This window comes from Delphinus delphis, chromosome 19 (genome assembly GCF_949987515.2).
Source record: "Delphinus delphis chromosome 19, mDelDel1.2, whole genome shotgun sequence".
Classification (NCBI taxonomy): domain Eukaryota; kingdom Metazoa; phylum Chordata; class Mammalia; order Artiodactyla; family Delphinidae; genus Delphinus; species Delphinus delphis.
The window spans coordinates 13,840,919-13,862,594 of record NC_082701.1 but is presented as its reverse complement, the minus strand read 5'-3'; the positions used below and the strand labels follow the sequence as shown (position 1 = coordinate 13,862,594).

At 44.1% G+C, this 21,676-nt stretch overlaps 1 protein-coding gene across 2 annotated transcripts in view; it reads right to left on the bottom strand.

The window, feature by feature from the left end:
- PITPNC1 (phosphatidylinositol transfer protein cytoplasmic 1) overlaps positions 1 to 21,676 on the bottom strand; it is a 257,389-nt gene that overhangs the window by 98,693 nt on the left and 137,020 nt on the right. The window contains exons 3-4 of one of the 2 annotated variants that reach the window (XM_059998411.1): positions 16,468 to 16,556; positions 15,428 to 15,435 (exon numbers count right to left, since the gene is read on the bottom strand). In XM_059998411.1, coding sequence (XP_059854394.1) covers positions 15,428 to 15,435; positions 16,468 to 16,556 — 97 coding nt within the window. The remainder of the gene's footprint in view (positions 1 to 15,427; positions 15,436 to 16,467; positions 16,557 to 21,676) is intronic. The other variant, XM_059998410.1, reaches the window with a different exon arrangement.

Sequence of the window (21,676 nt, the reverse complement as noted above, 5' to 3'; positions counted from 1 at the left end):
TTTTTAGAAGAAGCAGGTTGATTTTGAGGAAGTAAGCTGCCATATCCTGAGAGGGCCACGTGGCTAGAACCTGAGGGAGCCTCTAGGAGCAAAGAGCGACCCCTGGAGGCCAGCGAACTAGAAAACCAGACTTCAGTCCTACAACCGCAAGGAACAGAATCCTGCCAACAACCAGAGAGCTTGGAAGAGGACCCTGAGCCTCAGATGAGATTGGAACCGTAGCTGAGACCTTGATTTCAATCTGACTGAGACTCTGAACCAAGGACCCAGCTAACCTGAGCCCCAGTGGAAACTCTGAGAAAATGTATGTGTGATGTTTTAAGTAACTAAGTTTGTGGGAAATTTATTATATAGCAATAGAAAACCAATATAACACCAAACCTCAAGAATCCAACCAGTGCTTCCCTGCCAAATCACCCATTTGGTTCTTATGTGAGGAAAGTATCACTGACTTTGAGGTTTGAACATATCTAGGGAAATGGGACGGGAAATCTGTACTCTTTCTTAGTTGTTCCACCTGTGATGTCATCCACTTTGTCAATGGCCACTACTTATTGCCCAGGGCGATATTTACTAGGAACTGATGCCACAAAACTTGCCATTGACTGGTGTCCAGACGCAGCAGTGTGCACCTAGCCCACAGGGAGCGAGTAGGGTTGTTCAGTAGAAAGAATGCAGGTTTTGGAGTGAGACAGCCTTTAATTCAAACGCCAGCGTCTTTTCACACAAACTGAGACTTTGGGCAAATTCCTTAATCACGCTGAGCTTCAGTTTTCTCATCTGTAAAATGGATACAATACCAACCTCACAGCTGTGGGGTGAGATAACAAATGTCCAAGGCCAGGCAGTATCTGGCTGAACAGATACTAGAGAAATGTTGGCCCACCCTGTTGTACCCTTCCCCATGGAATCCCACAGACTATATGGAGAGTAAATAGAGCTGGTATGCCTGTAGGGGGACCCTTCCACTGTGTATGTGCAAGGATGTCTTGGGAGGTTGTGGGTTTGCTGAAGTGGTAGCAACACAACATCTGATTGGTCCTTCCCATGACATGGATGGTGGCCAAGCCACAGAGCAGGCTTGGGTTCCTCCAGCCTTGCTGTGACCCCTGACCTGCTGTGTTTTGAGGACATGTCATCACATCTTCCAGGTCCATCCTCTTACTGTCCTCCTTTACCTAAAGGCCTAGCAGCTCCTCTTTCTGCACAGGGGTCCTCTCCCCTCACCTCTTCTCAGATTTCCTTGATCCCCTGCCAACTACATGTAGGGAAACAAGAATACTACCAGAATCTCAGTGAACTTTCTTCTTTCCTAGATCTAAAGGCTTTGTGCCTGTTGGTTCACTCAGCCTTATTTTAAAAACCGAGGCTCAGAAAAGTTAAGAAATAGCATCAAAAAACAACATTTGGGAACCCCAGGGGGTCCCATGAGATGAGCCTGCTTACAGGCAGAGGGTTGGGCCAGTGACTCCCCCGGAGCCTGGGGGACGTCATGAGTCATTTCGGCCCCTCCCTGCCCTCCTTCCTCCCCTGGGCCCATTCAAGATCTGGAACCTTCTCTCTCATGAAAAATCTTTTTCTCTCTCTTGTTAACTAGAAAAGCAGCTTGGCCAGGAGAAACATAACAAATATTCACTTTATTAGACCCAGGGTTTATTTTGTCCCTAAGCCTCTAAAAATAACACTGGTATCATGGAGAAATCAGATAAAAAAGGCAAAAGATCTCCTATCATCCTCTTTGATTTTCTAGCTTAGATCTTCCCAAGCCAGAAGAGTCTCACTAGTACTGCTTTCACCTGTTCCCTACCAGGACCAACTTCCTTTGTAGCCAGTATCTGAGCATCTTTAATTTGCCTTTCAAACATAATGTTATCCACTGGAATGAACCTCTTATTGCAAAGTGATCATCGGGTACCTGTGAAATCTCCAGCACCTAAAACCGATGTGCAGAAAAGCAATGTTCTCTGTTGAAGATTAAACACATGTACTTGTATGTATTGGAAGTGATGGGAGAATCCGCAGTCGGGAAGAAGAATGCCAGGAAAGACGAGTGAAGTACCTGGGCCCCTGCAAGACTAATTTCCAGACACAGGCACACCCAGGTTCCGTGTTGGGAAAGGAAAGTAGCATATGCAAAATACATGGCAGAGCTGAATTTTCAATTCACTACAGCCATGCTTTGGAAAAGTGAAAGATATTTTTAGTCCAGTGATTGATTAGGGTTGCCATGGCAATAAGAAACACTTAAGAGAAGGAAACTGAATGTAAGCAAGTCTTAAAGAGAAAGGTGCAAGTGCACTGGGAATTTCACAGTCAGTTTCTGGGTGGTGCTGGCTGCAGTTTCCACACCTGCCTAGGGCGAGAGGGGATGGTGGCTGCAGAGAACGGGCCAGGGAGACAAGTCTGAGGCTCTCCGGGGGCTCTGCACTTCAAAAACACGCAGTGGCAAAACTCCTGGAAGAACTGCACCATGCACTTTGATGATCATCATTATTGTCACACTATACCCGCCATCGCACCTAGCGCATGGTGAAAACTGTAAGCTAAAGGGTACTAATCCCTCCCCATACCAGTAAAGTAGCAATCATATTCTAACAGTGTGTTTCAAAAACTTACTTAATGATGCTTCATCTGGTGGGCTTGTTAAAAACAGATCCCAGGCTCCTCTCCTAATGACTTGCTTTCAGAAAGTTGGTGGAGTCCCAGAGCCCACACCTGAACCTAGAACTTGATTTTTCTTTTCTTTTTAAAATAACGTTATTCACATCCCATATTATTCACCCATTTCAAGTGTATAGATCACTGTTTCTTAGTCTGTTCACAGAGTTGTGCAACCATCACCATGATCTGAGTTTAAAACATTTCATCACCCTAAACAGAAGCCCTGTGCCCGTTAGCAGTCACTCCCACCTCCCCCTTACCCCATGCCTGAAGAAACCACTAAGCTACTTTCTGTCTCTGACTTGTCTATTCTGGACATTACATACAAATGGAATCATATAATATGTGGTCTTTTGTGTTTGGATTCTCTCACTTATCATCCTTTTTTATGGAAGAATAATATTCCATTGTATGGATATACCATATTTAACTTACCCATTCATCAACTGATGGACATTTGCTTCCAGTTTTTGGCTATTATGAATAATGCTGCCATGGACATTCTTGTACATGTTTTTGTGTGAACATATGTTTTTATTTCTCTTGGGTATACACTTAGAGTGGAATTGCTAGTCATATGGCACCTCTACATTTAACTTTTTGAGGAACTGCCAGATGGTTTTCCAAAATGGCTGTACCATTTTGCATCCCCACCAGTAGTGTCTGAGGGTGCCAGGTTCTCCACATCCTTGCAGCACTTATAAGTGCCCAGTGTTTCTTAATCCCAGAAAGTTCTGAAATACCTTTGGGTCAAAATGATGATCCCAGCTAACCATTCCTCATGTCCAACTGAGACACACAGACATGACTCAGTACTGAGGTAAAAATGACAACAGTATGGATACTATACTAACTATCATCAGGCACTCTTCCAAGTACGTGGTATATAATAATTAATCTATTAACTCCATAACCCTCATATAACTCTATGAGGGATATACTACTGTTACCCCCATTTTACAGATAAGGAAACAAAGGCAGGGAAAGGTTGCGTAGCATGCCCCAAATCATAACACTTACATGATAGAGCTGGGATGGATTCAACTCAGGCTGTCTGGCTCTGAGTTCAAGCTCATGACTCCACATCCTGCTGCCTGTTGAGTATTAGGAAAGCACACGAGTGTTTCCAGTGGAGTTGAGTGCTCAGTTGGGGGTGATGGTGGCTAAGGCCCCTCAGCATGCCCTGTGGCCACTGAGAGCAAAGAAAATATGTCCATGTGCATCCATTCAATGAGAGATGTGCCTCTTTTAAACAAGCCCAAAGAAGGAAAAACAGGAGGTACCCGAAAGATAAATTGGGGAAATATTCATTTAGGAAATTCACGGGACTTCCCTGGTGGCGCAGAGGATAAGACTCTGCACTCCCAATGCAGGGGGCCCGGGTGTTTGATCCCTGGTCAGGGAACTAGATCTCACATACATGCCGCAACTAAGCGTTCTCATGCCACAACTGAGGAGTCTGAGTGCCACAACTGGGGAGCCCGTGTGCCGCAACTAAGGAGCCCACGTGCCGCAACTACTGAAGCCCGCGCACCTAGAGCCCATGCTCCGCAACAAGAGAAGCCACCACAATGAGAAGCCCGCACACTGCAACGAAGAGTAGCTCCCGTTCTCCGCAACCAGAGAAAGCCTGCGCACAGCAACAAAGACCCAACGCAGCCAAAAATAAATGAATAAATAAATTTATAAAATAAATAAATAAAATAAAATAAAATGGTAAAATGTTTTGTTTTTAAAAAAACAAAACAAAAAAAACAAATAAAATGTTATGCAGGGTCGCGGTGGCCAGTGAGGCGTGTCCGTGGAACTTCCTGGACCAAAGAAGAAAAGTTTGAAAACCGCTGATTGAGCCCAATAATTCAATGCCTTGTTTCTGGTTAGCAGCCGGAATCCTTCCATGTCTGAGAGCAACACTTTACAAGGAGGCTTGGAGTCAAGAAAATTAAATGGAAGAGTTGAGAAGCTGGCTTGGGGTACATGAAGTATTTATAGGCTTTTAAAAGATCATTTCCTTTTAGGACTTCCCTGATGGTACAGTGATTAAGACTCCATGCTCCCAATGCAGGGGGGCTGGGTTCCATCCCTAGTTAGGGAACTAGATCCCGCAGGCCGCAACTAAGAGCCCACATGCGGCAACGAAGATCCCGCGTGCCACAATTAAGACCCAGCATGGCCAAATAAATAAATAAACATTAAAAAAAATCATTTCCTTTTAGCTTTTATCTGGAATTCAATGCATTCCTCTCTGACCATCTTGTTCTGACTGCAAGCAACATGTGTTCCCTCCTATCAATGAACATAAAACTCTATATAGACTTGACCTTCTCTCTAATGGAACCCCACTGAAGACATCGATTCCCTGGTACTATATTCTATATTATCATATTAAATGCACTCCAAAGCCATACAGGGAATTTCAGCTTGAGATGGGATCCTTAATAAAACTGGATTTGCAAATGCTTCGTCCTGTCACTAACAGAACACTTACATCCAGAATGTTCCAGTGAACCTGGTGAAATAGGTGTAGAGTTTAGGATTTATTACCTTCTAGGAATCTGGGGCTGGAGCCTCTGCTGTTTGTAAAACAGGAGACTGTGGGTGGTGAATCTGTATGTAGAGGCAGTAGACAACCTAGATTTTAAAGTACCTTTCGACTTTCTTTATTCTTCATCAGAAAAATTTTATCCTTCCATTTGGACAGAAAATTTGCCCCATAGTTGGAAGGTAATATATATATACTCTTTTGTGCATAGAAAATCTTCAATAGACACAACAATTTCAAGAAGGTGTATGTCTGGTGGTCCCACATCTACTCAGAATCTCAGTCATCCTGCAGGGAAAGATGCAAAGGAAAGAAGGGGAGATATTTGGGCTTCCTTGGCTGTTCTGGGTTCCGAGGGTCACATATGATTTTATACATCTGGGTGGGTGGTCCTAGAGACAGGATAGTTGGAAAAAAATTGCAAAGAAGATCGGTCCGGAAAAATGAGATGAGGAACCCAAGTGGGGAAAAAAAGTGGAAGAATTTTAAAGCAAAGAGAAGGCAAAAAGGAATCACATGTAAATAATAAAGATGAGGATGAATCAGAGAGTGATTTCCCAAATATAGGCTGCATCGGAAGAAAAATGGGGCCAAGAGGAGCGGTGGGGCCTGAAAGAGAAGTTGGGGAGGGTGAGAGGAAGGCAGTGTGTAGAAGGCAGAGCATGGAAATACAGCAGGAAACAGCTGTTTGTATTCCAGCCCACAGTGAGGAAATGAATGACAGCCTCTCCGCTGCTTCTCACCAGCCTGCACCCTACACTGAGGCTTCTGTTCATTCATTAGTTCCTCCATTGATGAAGCCTCGTCCCTCTTCTGACATGCTGAGTAACAGCCACTCACTGGAGAAGCAAGGCCAGGAGGGAGAAGGAGCAAATGCATGAATGAAAGTATGTTTTCTCAACGGGGCAATGTTTGCTACTGGCGCTTCTATGAAAATTGAGGAGGGAAACTAAATTCAGGCTCATCCAATCTAGAGCTGGACCTGCCAAGGCAGGAATAAGCCCAGGATGCTTGTGAATACCAATAGATACACACGACAGAGGCAGGACGAGTGAAGGAGCAGGCGGAATACATCAAATGAAAAGGAACTGCATGTAAGTAAGAGAGATTGGAACGAATCAGTGACTCCCCAAATATAGGTTGGCATATGGCCAGGGAGGAAACTTCCAGATTACAAGCCTTCTCAGTTAAAAATGGTAAGAATCACCCCTCTTAACCAACTGGGCAAATTCCTCACTTAAACACATACTATCATGTAGTTCTGAGTATCTTAGTGACTAGAAAAGTTGAAAGACATGGGGGCAACTTGCATTCACTTTATTTAATCACTGAAATGTACTATTTCAGTATATCCATATTTATATGTGTTTTATTTTATTTTTGCAGAAAGAAAGCTGTCCCACAAAATCTTCCAGGTTGTATTACTTTGATCTCACCAACTTGAACTGAACACAAATTCATAGGTATCAATAAATTGTAGAAGAGAAATCTAATTTTCAGTACAAGTAGAAAATAGAAAAGAAGGAAAGGAGTACTTCTTAGGGAAATCTTCTATTGAAAATACCTTTAAACAAATATTTTTTTCTTTGGTGATTATCCTCTGCAAAGTCATTCTTAGCGGTGTTTAAAAAGATGCAAACATGGACCTAGAGATTATCATACTAAGTGAAGTAAGTCAGAGAAAGACAAATATCATATGATATCGCTTATATGTGGAATGTAAAAAAGATACAAATGAACTTATTTACAAAACAGAAACAGACTCACAGACATAGAAAACAAACTTAAGGTTACCAAAAGGGAAAGGCGGGGCGGGGGAGGATAAATTAGGAGTTTGGGATTAACAGATACACAATAGTATATATAAAATAGATAGGGCTTCCCTGGTGGCGCAGTGGTTGAGAGTCCGCCTGCCGATGCAGGGGCCACGGGTTCGTGCCCCGATCCGGGAAAATCCCACATGCCGCGGAGCGGCTGGGCCCGTGAGCCATGGCCGCTGAGCCTGCGCGTCCGGAGCCTGTGCTCCGCAACGGGAGAGGCCGCGACAGTGACAGGCCCGTGTATCGCAAAAAAAAAAAAAAAAAAAAGATAAACAACAAGGTCCTACTGTATAGCACAGGGACCTACATTCCATATCTTGTAATAACCTATAATGGAAAAGAATCTGAAAACAAATATACATATGTGTGTATAACTGAATCATTTTGCTGTACACCTGAAACTAACACATTGTAAATCAACTATATTTCAATTCTTAAAAAATGCAAATAACTTTAAAAGCTACATTATGGTAGAGAAGCATAGTTTAGCTTCTGCTCTCCCCCCCACCAAAATGGCTGAATGAATTTTCTTTGATGTACAAAGAAGAGCTTGGGAACAGCTAGAGCAAATGGAACTGGGATAAATCGGACAAACAACACTGTCTGTTCCAAAGTCTTCCCCAGGCAGCAATCAATTGGGTTGCTGAGATGTGGAGACAAGTCCTAGCCCTGCATAAGGACAAAGGCACTTCGGCGAATAAGCTTGTTTGTAACTGGTTCACCCGTGCAACCAAGTTCATTTTCTAAAGTGAAATAAATCAGAATGCATAAGCTCACTGTCATCCCCATGTACTACTGCCTTGGCTGTTTGGTCTAACAGAATTGACTTTGCTTGAAAAGAACTTGCAGGTTCTGTGTCACCTGATTCTTAAAAAAAAAATCATTACAGTTGGGAGTTCTTCAAAAAAAACTCTGGTATTTGAGTCATAGTAATCTTCAGGCAACACATTAGCCCACTAAAATTTAGGGAAAAAGTAACATTTACTGAAATAGAATTGGTCCACTGGCCTATTTAGTGGGCACGTAATAGCTCTGACCCTGAGAGAAGCTTCTGGAGCATCCCTAAGTTTTAGAAGACTGGCTTTGCAAAATCCGAGGTCTCACGGACAAACAGAGTGTGGGAAGTGTTGCACACTACAGCCTCCTTTTGGAGATTCACAACGATACTGTTATTCTACAATAACAAAATGCGGTAAAATCAGTATAACCCAGTGTTTCCTTTACTTAACTGGCTATGAACCATCTTAGTGATAGTTATAAACGGTTCCAGACTGTTTCTGTCTAAGTTTTCTTGAACCTGGAAGACTTCTGAACTTGGCTGCTCTGACTCTATGACACCAGCCTCATGCCATGACCCATGACTCACCTGACTTCACCACCCTCTCTGGGAGGATGGCCTGTGCCTGGCTCATCCAGCATCCCCAGCTGGAAGACTGTTTCTATGGCCTGGTCCCTAACAGGTCCCAGCTCATACGGCCCCATTTCTAAGAAGGGATACTTCCGTTGCCCCCTCCACCCCCAAACTACATACTGCCCCGGATACTCAGGGTTAACTGTGATGCAGAGACTTAACTCCCATCATTACCCCATCTCCATGATGCCAAAAAAGGAGTATTTAGGGACCTCCATTCTATCTTAGCTCACATAGTAGCTGAGATGGCCAGATTGTCTTCTAATTTCCTTCCAGACAAGACCACTCCTAGAGTTCAGGTGTAATAATGTATTTGCCCTAGACTTGTAACTATTTCCTGGTTATGCAATTTAGGGGTTTCTACTGCCCTTGGCTGGGAGTCAGTGGAAGGTGGGGGAGGGGGAGCTTAAGAAGGACGAGAGGCCTGAGAGGAATGGAGGTCGGTCTGTACACACAGCACCCATCAGCTCTTTCTATTATCGGGGAAGCTGATGAGGTCAAGATTGAAAGTGAAATTCCTATCCAGGACAGTTAGCTGCTTTCAGAAAAATACCTCTATCTCCCTAGTGCCACTCCTGGGAAGATAACCCGAGTTCACCTTGAGTTACTGACGACTCAATTGTGAGCATCCTGACTTTCTTCCCCAGCAGGACTAACCCAACACTGAACAAACGCATCTCTCACTGTGGCTCAGTACCATTTGAGGTTCTCATGCAAGAGTCATTTCCTACCCCCTGGTTTCTTACAGTTGACTTTTTCTACCTCTTTCAACTAAATAATTAAAATGTTGGGTAGCACTGGACAGCCCACTACTATCTTTGGGGAACGGCTAGCCCTTCCAACTAACAGAAGGGTGCTCTCCATTTGTCATCACCTCTTCTGCGGATTCGAATTAAAAGATGTTTTGCTGGAGTGGGTGCCCATGGCAGCAAAATACATACAGCAACTGTATATTCTAGGTCACTGCTATCGACTTATAATAGCTTGAGTTTTCAATTTCTTACAAATGAGAAGAAAAGCCTTTTCTTCCCCCCTTCATTACTACTGAGGTTGAATTGATGCTGCTGAGCTATGTTCATACTCCAGTGAGGCCTTTTTTTAGCCCTAGAAAAACAAAATCGGCGACTTTGGAAAGCAGCCAGTCTCTTTGGGCACCTTCCTCTGTGACTTTATAAACTTCAGAAGAACCGGCAGGTTTTGAAGAACTGGTTAGATGGTCTGTCCTCTGGAAAATAGCTGTTGTGTTGTTCTTTGTTTACTGTACAATTAAGATTTTTTTTCCTATAACCGAGCTAAAGATATTTTTTTTCACTTCCTGGGCAAATGGCATTTCCACATAATCCTAAACACACACGGTCACTCACGGTGATGAAAAAGCTTTTACGTCTTAATAACTGTGATAACACCGAAGCCCTAGATGACCCTGAAGAGAAAGTTCCCTTAGCTGGATTTTCTCACAAATGAGGGCAGCGTGAGGTCTCAGTAATAAGCTGGGCAGTCAGAAATAAGACCCAGGGGATCCTAGGAATAGACATACAATGCTCTGGACTAATCATATGAGAAAAGACACCTGTCCGGAGTATTACTGAGCCCCTCTGCCTCCCTGAGGGAGGGTGGAGTATGGTGACCCCAGTTGGGAATTTGGCTTTGGGGAAGTTTTGCTTTGGGGCACAGATAGGAAATATGGGGCTTGGAATGACATCAAGAAGAGGTATTTAGGATTAAAGGACCAGTGGATAAAGAGCCCAGTGAAAAAGCATTCAAAAGAGGGGAAAAGATGAAGACAATTGAAAGCCTCTGTCCTAAATCCTGGGAGCAGACCCTGTAGTCAGAGAGAAGAGTGGGCTCTTCCTCCCGGGTAGAGAGCATGAGAACACGGCTGAGTCCTAGTCAGGAGGAGGCAGGCAGCTTCAAAATGAACACTGCAGGCCTGAAAGTGTGCACCTGCAGCCAGAGAGAAAAAAACGCAGAGGTCCTCACTGGGGAGATGGAAAGAAAAGCTGTGCTATATTTGGGATGGAAAATAAAAGTGGACTAGCCGGGAACAATGTTGCTTCCCTATGGAGAATTAAATGCAGACCTTGCCCTGAAACTCAAAGCTACCATCACCTGGCCTCCACATGTCTGGGCAGCCAGGATCCAGCAACATCACATGCCCACTGAGCCCGGAATGACCACATGGTGGACTAAATGTTTGTTCCCCTCCATTCATATGCTGAAGCCCCAACCCCCAAATGTGATGGTATTTGGAGATGGGGCCTTTGGGAGGTCATGAGGTTTAGATGAGGTCATGAGGGTGGGGCCCTCATGATGGGATTAGTGCCCTTATAAGAAGAGACCAGAGACCTTGCTTTTCTTCTCTCTCTGCCATGTGAGGACACAGCAAGAGGACTGTCAGCAAACCAGGAAGAGAGCTTTCATCAGGAAATGAACCAGCTGATACCGTGATTGCGAACTTCCCAGACTCCAAAACTGTGAAAAATAAATGTCTATTGTTTAAGCCACCCAGTTTATGGTGTTTTGTGATGCAGCCCAAGCAGACTAAGATAGAACAGGTATCTACAGGTGGGAGTTCTACTCTCCCCAAGGTCCAGCTCAAACCCCACCTGCTCCAAGAAATCTTCCCACAATTCTCCCAGGCAGAATTTCTCTCTCCTTTGCACAATCCTCTGTTTGCACTTTGACTGTAACACATAGCACTGGTCTTCCTTGAATTACTGACAGCTATGTATTCACCTGCTCTCACTTTATTTTCCCCTACTCTGTCCCATTCATTCCATTTCACTTCCTGAGTTAATCCTAACTGAGGCAGGAAGTACTTACGTTGTTATGACATATCATGTGATTGGCCCCACCATTAATGTGGCATGTCAACTGCAGGACAGTTTCCTGAGTTATACAATTCTCTCTCCTCCGTTTCCCTTGGCCTGCCAATGTGCCCCTGTTCTTATAACCTGATTTTTGTTCATTAGTCTCTGAGACCAGTTCTGCCCCACTGTCACCCCTCCCCCTAACAGGCTTGCCAGATAAAATATGAGATGAGGTGACTTCCCTGTGCCACAACTGCTGAGCCTGCATGCTACAACTACTGAAGCCTGTGTGCCTAGAGCCTGTGCTCCGCAACAAAAGAAGCCACCATAATGAGAAGCACGTGCACTGCAACAAAGAGTAGTCCCTGCTCACCGCAACTAGAGAAAGCCTGCATGCAGCAACAAGACCCAGTGCAGCCAAAAATAAATAAGTAAAAAATAAATTGAAAAAAACATGAGATGAGCCCTCTTTTAGTATAAGTATAGCCCATGTAATTTTTGAGACATACTTATACTAAAAATTACTTGCTGTTAATCTGAAAATTCAAACTTAACTGGACATTCTGTATTTTTACTTGCTAAAGCTGGCAACTTTATCAGCCCAGCATCTCATAACCAAGTAACCTATGTAAGAGGGCTGTGTCCTATTCTCACCTGTACAGCTTTTTGAGGACTCTAGTCCTGTCTCTGAAGCTCACGGCCCCAGTGCAGGGGCCAGGGCCTTCCCTCTCACATTGCAATCATTTTTCTGGCTGGATGCCCAGTGCCATTCATTCTGCCCAGATTCCCAGTGCCGTTCATTCTGCCCTCTGGTCTGAACCTCTGCTGTTAGCCCAGCTCAGAGCTCATCCAGGTCTGAGTGCCAGCCTGTCCCCTGAGCTGTGTGATGGCCTGTCCCACCTTGCCTCCAGAAAACTCCAGGACTTGCAGATGACTCCCAGGTTTTGACTGGAATGTCTAACTATTTCCCACCAGACTGTGACTTCCTAAAGGGCAGGGGTTATTGCTTAATGAAGCCTAGCATCTAGCAGGATGCTTTACACATTGTTGGTGCTCAGTAATAAATTACTGTTAACCTAAAATTGAAAGATGATGTTATGGGTTGAATTGGGTCCCCACTAAATATATGTTGAATTCCTAAACCCAGTTCCTCAGAATGTGATCTTACTGGGAATTAGGGTCATCACAGATGTAATTAGTTAAGATGAGGTCAAACTGGCATAAGGCAGGTCCTTAATCCAATATGACTGATGTCCTTATAAGAAGAAGAGAGAGACACAGTGAAGAGGATGCCATGTGACGACACAGACACACACAGAGGGAAGACAGCTATGTGAAAACGGAGGCAGAGATTGCAGTGGTGCTCCCACAAGCCAAGGAATGCCAGAGGCCACCAGAAGCTAGAAAGAGGCAAAGAGGGATTCCTTCCCTACAGGTTGCAGAGAAAGCATTACCCTGCCGACAACTTGATTTAGACTTTTAGCTTCCAGAACTGTAAGACAATAAATTTCTGTTGTTTTAAGCCACCCAATTTGTGACACTTTGTTACGGCAGCTCTGGGGAACTATCCCAAGGATTACATTAGGGAGGAATTGACCAAAAACATGAGGGCCTAGAAGAAATCAAGTAATACTTAAAGAGTCAGAAGGGGCTGAGTATGAGACTATACAACTCTAACTTCTTCATGTTTTGTCTCCAAATTTCCTCAAGCAGAAATAATTTGTGTCCCTTTAAAAGTTTGAACTGTATGATTAGAACTGCAGCAGTACTGTGGGGCAGAGACTGGGCAGAAGTAAAGGCTATGAGCCCCTCAGAAATCCTCCATGGCCTGCACAGAGGTGGGCACAAGAGACCAGGGTTCATGGTGATGGAGACTGGCGGGAAAGGCTTCCATGGGAGGTGCGTCCCTGTGGGGAAGGCTTTGTCAGGAACCATGGTTTCCATTCTGTTGCCTTCTGTTTTCAGTACTTTAATACATAGCCTTAAAAAATGAGCACAATACCACTAAACATTTTTCAGACTTCATTTCTCTGTTAATCACCCCCATATTTCACAGCAGTGTCATGAATTTATGGAGAATAAGTACTATCAGTTTCGGGTCAAGTCAAGGTGACCCAATTCTAAAGCAGCAAATAACTGCCTTTGCAAAGTTATAGGGACAAGCATTCTCTTGGCCTTGCAACTACGGATTATGTTTCAAATGAAAAGTCCACATACAAGCTTAGGGAGACTGTGGGAAATGGGGTCACATCAGCTATCAATAAAATCAAATTAAATCCTAGAAAATTAGTACCGTCCAGTCTAACGAGCCCAGTCTGCCTTGAGGGGCACCAAGATATAGTCCCATTTATTTGTCCATAGAACTTCCATTTTAATGATGGCAGCTTCCAGCACTGTATGATATATAATAATAACGGAGGATTTACCATGTACCAAGGACTAGGCTGAGATTTCATGTGGATTATTTGATATAATCTTCATATCATCCTCACGGGAAAGTTATCATATTTTCCCCTCTTACAGATGAGGAAATGGAGGCTTAAAAGGAATTAATCTGCATGACTGTTAATGGAGGCGGGATTCAAAAGATCCCCAGAAGTCTTCCTCTTGAAGATGGTGCAATTGATGGGGCTGGGGAGTGCTGTCCGGGAACCACTTAATTGCCTGCTATTTATAGGCAACTTGCTAACAGTTTTCCATACATTAGATCAGGGGTTGATAAACTATAGCCTGGGGGCCAAATGCAGCCTACTGCCTGGGTAAACAGGACCAAGCCCATATCTCTACATATCATCTCTGGCTGCTTTCTCAGAGACAGAGACTGGCCCACAGAGCAGAAAATATTTACTAGATGACCCTTTACAGAAAAAGTCTCCTAACCCCTGTGTTAGATCATTGAATCTTACTACTAGTAGCTCTATGAAAAAGGGATTATCCCAATTTTAGAGAGGAAGAAATTTAGGTTCACAGAAGTTAAGTTCCTTGTTCTAGAACAGTGTTTCTCTGACGTCTAAATTGTAAAGATTGTATTTTGCCACAGAACTGCCTTTTTTTCCCCAAAGATAGGGACATCGGGGAGGGTGCTATATATATTCCTTCATTTCATAAAAGAAAAGACATTTTAATACCCAAGAATGATGGTTCTAATTATCAACAGTCCTTTAAGTGGAATAAATTTAATTTTATGAAAAACTTTTTTTTTTCTTTCATTTTGTAAAGGATGGGTGAGAACACAGTAATGGACCAGCATGAGTTCAAGAACTGGCAGTTGTGGGTCATTTACTTAAGAACTTTAGCTAGTAAGAACCAGAGGATATTCAGGCCTACCTGACTCCAAAGCAGGTGACACTCTTGTATCTGTTGGGACTACCCATCTACCTTTGACCCATGCATTCCTTCTGTCATTCAATAACTATTCATTGAGAATCTACTATGTGCCATGTATGTACCATGCTCATACCAAGGACATGAGGAATCATTTTTCTCCATGTAGTTCTCACCATCTCTCTCCCCTTTGGCTGTTTTGATTAAGACTAAAAACTCAACTCCATCACAGATCAGTTAACCATTTTCTTCTTATGACAGTTTGACCTGTTTGTCATTGGGGGAAATGATCCAAATGAAAATACCACAACACAATGACCTTACAGACATTTTTTTTTTAAGTGTAAGTAATGACTCTACAGGCTCTTAGGACAGGTAGAAATTAAACAACTTTATCAAGCCACCGAGACTGTCCAATCTGAGTAAAATAGTTTGAACGTACCTCAATAGTTTGACCTTTTGTTTCAAGGTCTTTCTATGAGGGATCAGGTCACAGACTATAAGGAAAAGCCTCACCTTCCATTGATAACTACCACCATCTCTTTAATACCACATTGCTAGAAACTGTTCTATTACAGTGAACTATCACAAGTAGAGCAGTCAAGCTATTTAAAAATACAAGCCAAAGTTAATTATGTAAAGGCATTTTAAATTAACATTCATACTCTTGAACAAATGAGAACATTCAAATTATTGCATTATATATAACTATGTAATAGCCTACATTTAAATATTTCTGATTCTGAATCATTCCTCTATTTTTTTTTTATTACATCGATAAGATGAGAAGCACAAGGGAAGTTCCAATTACTCCACTGATCTTAGGCTGAACATTTTTAAATGATTAAGTGAAACTTACTGTGTATTCTGGTCCCAGATGTTCATTTGGACAAGAGGGAAAAGAAAAAAGAGAGAAAAGGATGATTTAGACCACACTTACATGCAATATAAAACCACAGAACTAATAAATATTGCTGAATTATAATTATTAAAATTGTGGTAAAGAAAAACCTTCCGAGGATTAAACCTTCATAAATACTAAGTGTCTCCATGTTTGCTCTCGAAACTCTTTCACATACTTCTGTGGCTAGGTAGATAAGGAGTGTAAGATAAGATTCAATTAGCCTATAGGTTTGTGGCTAATTAAAAACCAAAGAGTTGGCCTTAGAAAAGCAGAATTAAAGACTAATAATTCCAGTAGAGCATTTCATTAACCACAAAGGAAATCTTTTAAGTGGAAAAGCAGCTTTTAAAACCAATAAGACCCTGTCAGGATGACATTCAAATAGGATCTTGAATTTTCATGTGTTCGAGGGCAGGAACCAAACCTTCTAAATTTTTGGCCACAGTGTCTAGTTCAGTACCAACACTGAGTGTTATTATCACTCCACTACAAGTGAGGAAGAAAGTGATTTTCATATTATCCTATTGCAAAGGAAGTGCTTTGGAGCAGAGAGACCCAACAGAACCTTTTATATAAATTACAGTCAGGTTTTGTTTTGTGGGGGGGGGGGGGCATTTGCAAAGCAAACAAGTCAAAATAAACAACTTGTTTATGAACAAACCCCAACTCAACATTATTTGGGGATTACTGAGAAAAGAGGGAGAAATAAGAATCATGAAATCTCTAGAAATGTCACTAAAAAGAGTTTCCCATTTCTTCTCCATATGTTATTTACTACAATCACTTTAAGAAGGAAGATGGAATAGTTTAGCTTAAGCCCCCCAACCCCCTGCTAGGAAGAGTGCTGACCTAAAAGTATGGAGCAAAGGGTCAGGGAGATATCACAGCGTTCCCACCAGTCCCTACTTGGATAATCCACCCTCAGTCAGTGAAATCTGAATCCTCCTATGTCCTTGCATGGATACATGCAACATACTGGGTGTACAAGGACTTACCTGTAATCGTGTAGGGATAATAGTTCCACGCCTTCTCTGTAACATAAAATATCTTGGGAACAACAGCTCTAGCCCAACTAGGCAGTTTGCTAAGACGAAAGAAAGAAAGAAAGAAAAAAAGACAATTAGAGTCTGTCCAGGGCCTCACCCTGCTACCACATTTTTCCAGAGAAACTGACTGCTGGAGAAATCAGAGGACTTCTATTTCCGCTCTTCTCTCTGTAGCCACTCGGTCCCCACCTCCCTGGTCTTTACCATAGTTAAATCGTCCTCAGTTCATATTTAGGACACATAGGATGGCCACAGACACTAGAAGGCAGGAGAGAGGCAGAGAACGGATTGGTTCCCCAGAAAGAACCAACACAGCCAATACCCTGATTTCAGGTATTTCAATACCCTGATTTCAGGCCTCCACCTTGGGAGGAGATAAATGTGTGTTGTCTAAAGCCACCCAGTTCACAGCCATTTGTTGCTGCAGCCCCAGGAAACTAATGCAAAGACAGAGTCATTCCTCTGGAACAGGCACCCGGGCAGCCATTTGCAGAAAACATTCTCAAAACAAGGAAAACCCAAGGGCACAGGTCCCAAGACCCTTGGTAAACCAAGGATGAATTAAGTTTTGCTTTGCTTTGTTCTGTTTTCCTTCTGAGGCAAACTCTACAGCTTACTGCAGGCCCAGAGAATTCCTTTAAATATTATATTTAAATATATAGAATGATATACTACTGAAGTATGGCTGCATGATTTTATTCCCCACCCAGCACTCTACTGTGGCGTTTTCTGTCTTTCCAGATGCTACCATTTTGTTTCTTTCCTATGCTGGTGCCTACAGCTAAGTGTCTGGGACACCAACGTCTAGCAGTACCTCACACCTAGAGCGATGACGCAGACTCCCAGCTCCTGAGGGTTGCGTGTTGGCAATAAAGAACATCAAGAAGTGGTTGTGCGTTGCAAGCTGATCTAGCTAAGAGAGGGGGGACATCAAGGTAAAAGAACCCCAAACCCCCAACCCCTCTTGGACATGGGGTTTAAATGACAACCAGAGCCAGTGAAATACTGTGCACCTTGCATGTCTTCCCAAATTGTTTCTCTTATTTCTGACAGTATCCAGTCCCTGCTTTCTAAAAGGCAAATACGTATTTTCGATGGCTGGTCAGACCTAACCCAAAGAAAGCTCCAGGCCGATACTCAGCGCTAAAACAAATGGGGAAATCAGAGCTGCGTCCCCCGCCCCGCCCCGCCCCCCCGAAGCCGGGTGAGTGTCAGATGGAGGCCACTGCTCTCAGGTGTGCTATGAGGGGCGCACGGAGCAGTTTTATGATTCACAGGACAATTCTTCTTGCTGATCTAACGCAGAATGTCTCACTCCCATAAAATCAGCTCTGCAGTAACTGCTCATTTACCTTAGAAGGAAGGGGCTGCTTCCCAACAGGGGTTTTTACAGCTTTCGCCTAGGATTTATTCTTTCAGTCACTGAAGCTGGAGGGTAACTGGGGTCAACACTGAGTGGGAAAGTCGCGTTGGGCTGGCTTGTGGGAAGTGGTCACGAGCATACCGTCCCCCAGGTGCCCTCCTGTTTGCCACCACACCCCAGAGTGATATGCCAAAGTGTCATACAGGGAGGTGTGGAGCTACTCACAGGCAAGTGGTTTTCTTGTGCTTTTAACGGGACCGAAACAGGATTGTGGAATTTCCCCAAGGTAAGTTAGGCATTGTTCAGTTTAGACAAAGTACTTATGTCTCCTTACAAGCATTAGAGCCCTTTCTCCACTGTTCTCTAGTGCGGGGGGTGTTCCGTCTACACTGCACCCCTCCCCAGATTCACCAGCCTCCTCTTGATACCACTTTGGGACCCAAGTCTTCCTCCCTCCATAACTCAATCCCTCTGTCATTTAAAAAGTCTCCCAGCAGAACCACATCCCTAAGCAACAATCATTTTCTGGAAGGAAGATGACAAACACTGGCCATTTTCCACTCATGTTGAAACTTGTCCTATTTGTAAGTGGTCACGACTCCAGGCTCTAGAATCTTTATCTTAGCTGCTCCATCCACCAATGTATGCAGAACTATAATCAAATACCTTTTCCAACAAAACGCCCGAAAACACATAACATGTAGCCAAGATGGCTGATACAATTTTATGTGACTTCTAAACAGTCTGGAAAGGAGGCCCTTCTGGTATAATCCATTTACCAGGCCAGGCACAGGAGGTGTTGGAACAAATTCTGTGATATGCCATTTAAATATTTTTAAGTCCACTAGAGACCTTCTCCTAGCCCCTGACTTCCCCAGAGCACATTCAACATTCAAACCATTTTTGTCTGAGAAAGTAAAATTCGTTTTTCCATGCAGCAATAATTTATCAGGGCTGCAAAGGAAAATGGAATTAAATTAGACCCCACTGCTGCTGTCCCTTTTGTGATGTACACTGCCTACAATTCCAAGGAGAAGCCTGTCATTCAAACTCACTACCTGGCATCAAACAAGAACCTCTCTTCTGGAAAGGTGGCATGACTTGAATCACGTCCTCTTGGTCCAGTGGCCGAGACTAAACCTCCCAAGACCATCTCACCATGGCTCAGGCTTTAGGGACACTGAGGAAAAAGACAAAATTCTAAAACCTTTAAGGAATTAGGAAATGTGCTGACGTGGAATGCTACCACCTTTCCCCAAAACCTTTGTCCATGCCTACCAAAGATAAACTTCTCAAATTGTGTTGTTTCTTACTTCTTTACTTCACATGGAACAGAACATACATCAGTGACAGCTGGTCAACTTGTCTCAGGTTAAATGGGACTGTCCTTGTTCTGAAACAGGAGAGAAGGGGGCAGGGTACAACCTCTGAAAGAATGACACAGCCCGAGAACATGACATAAACTGATTAGAACCAAATGGGTCCAAGATGGTGGACAAGTCGACTGCACTAGACCTTGAGCCTTAGTATACGCTCACATCAGTAAGCTAAATGACACACCCACAGGCACCGTGACAGTTCCAAGACCGACCATAAGGATCAAAAAGTGGGCAGTGACCCAATTACTGGAAATCCCCGCCCCTTCCTGAAATAGCTGGAATACTCCTCCCACTCATTAGCCTATGAAATTACCCACCCCTATAAAAACTGACAACCCCATACCCTGGTGCCTTTCTCACCTTCTGAGGTGGCCCACACTCTGTCTGTGGAGTGTGTTTCTCTCTAAATAAATCCATTTCTTACCTATCACTTTGTCTCTCACTGAATTCTTTCTGCAATGAGATGTCAAGACTCTGAGCTTCATTAAGTCCTGAAACCAGGTGTGTGATCTCAGTTGGAAGACTGGGTGTTGGCCAGGTCTGAGTCCCAGCCACGAGGGTTGGAGTCCCAATCAGGGTTTTGGCTGGGTTTGAGTCCCAGTCTGGGTTTTGGCCAGGTTCGAGCCCCAGCCACGTGGGTTCGAGTCCCAGTCAGGGTTTTGACCGGGTCTGAGTCCCGGCCACGTGGGTTCAAGTCTGTATTTGACGTGCACAGTTTCAGCTGGTGACCACAAAGAGACAGTGATAAGGTAAGAAAATGTTGAGAGTCAGCTCTTGGTCCTAAAGAGGCCCGTGGGATGCCACAAGCCATGCATACTGGGGAAGATGCTCTGCCAATGTCTGCTCTTTTTTTTTTTTTTTTTTTGCGGTACGCGGGCCTCTCACTGTTGTGGCCTCTCCCGTTGCAAAGCACAGGCTCCGGACGCGCAGGCTCAGCGGCCATGGCTCACGGGCCCAGCTGCTCCACGGCATGTGGGATCTTCCCGGACCGGGGCTTGAACCCGTGTTCCCTGCATCAGCAGGCGGACTCTCAACCACTGCGCCACCAGGGAAGCCCTGTCTGCTCATTTTTGACTGGCGGGTCAACCCCGTATACTTATGTACATCCAACAGCAGGTCCAGGACAGAATTATTAATCTCTATACTCTTCTCTTTGACCCTGAGGTTTTTCTCCTACATTCTTGTATTCTTGTTCATTCCTGCTCTATTTCTTTCTTTCTTCTGTTAACCCCAGAAGACCTGTGTGACCACTAAGGTGTACTTTTTATTGTTTTTACTCCCCTCCCTCTGACACTCACAAGTGCTGACCCTTTATTCCCAGCTTATAGCTAGACCAACTCCTGTTCATCATCAACACCATTGGGGACGTCTTCTGTGCCATCTCTTTGCGACTTCTGGGGAACTAACACCTGGTTGGGAGACTACCTTGGAAGGGATAGCATCTAAAACTAAGTGCAAATCTTGACTAAATTGCGTGGTGGATTTTGACTTAAGAGTGGAATTTTGGATAGCTCAGGAGTTAGAGACGTCACCTCAGGCTTGTCTGAAATGGGTCAGGGCTGCATCAATCCCAACCAATACTCCCCTGGGCCATATACTCTGGGGTCGGGAAAGATTTGGACAACAGGAATTAAAAGGAAAAAAACTTAGTGCGTTATGTAATCAAGTTTGGTCACAATATGAGTTAGGAAATTTAAAATGGAGTGAAGTACCCTATTTTCATCAAATTTTCATGGCCTTGTATCTAGGCAATGGAACCCAAAATGAATTTAAGGCATGTGTAGCTCGGGAGGGATAACTCTAGGAAGGACACAAAGGACTTAATAAATGTGATTAGGGCTTCCCTGGTGGCGCAGTGGTTGAGAGTCCGCCTGTCGATGCAGGGGACACGGGTTCGTGCCCTGTTCCGGGAAGATCCCACATGCCGCAGAGCAGCTGGGCCCATGAGCCATGGTCGCTGAGCCTGTGCGTCCGGAGCCTGTGCTCTGCAGAGGGGGAGGCCACAGCAGTGAGAGGCCCTCGTACCGCAACGAGGAAAAAAAAAAAAGGACAGTTTGTGCTGTGATTCTGGGAAAAGAAGCCTGCCTCGTGTCAGTTCTTGGAAGGCTCTGCATGTGGCGAGTGTTAGGGTAATGTGGCAGGGGTGTGGGGAGCACCCAGGGGAGCCAGCCACATGTGTCAACATCATCAGGCAGGAGCGAGGCACAACCAAGGTGGAAATCACTTGACGAGATGCCCTGTAAGATCCCAACCAGGCCAAAACATTCTGTTTCTGTGATGTTCCATGGGAGTAGCTGAGGGGGCAGAAGGCAGGGGACCCGGCAGCATGAGACGCCTTGGCGTGTTCTTAAGGATTGAGATGGGGACCAAATAGAAGAGCATGGACTGAAAGGTATGTTGGGAAGAAGGCTCTACG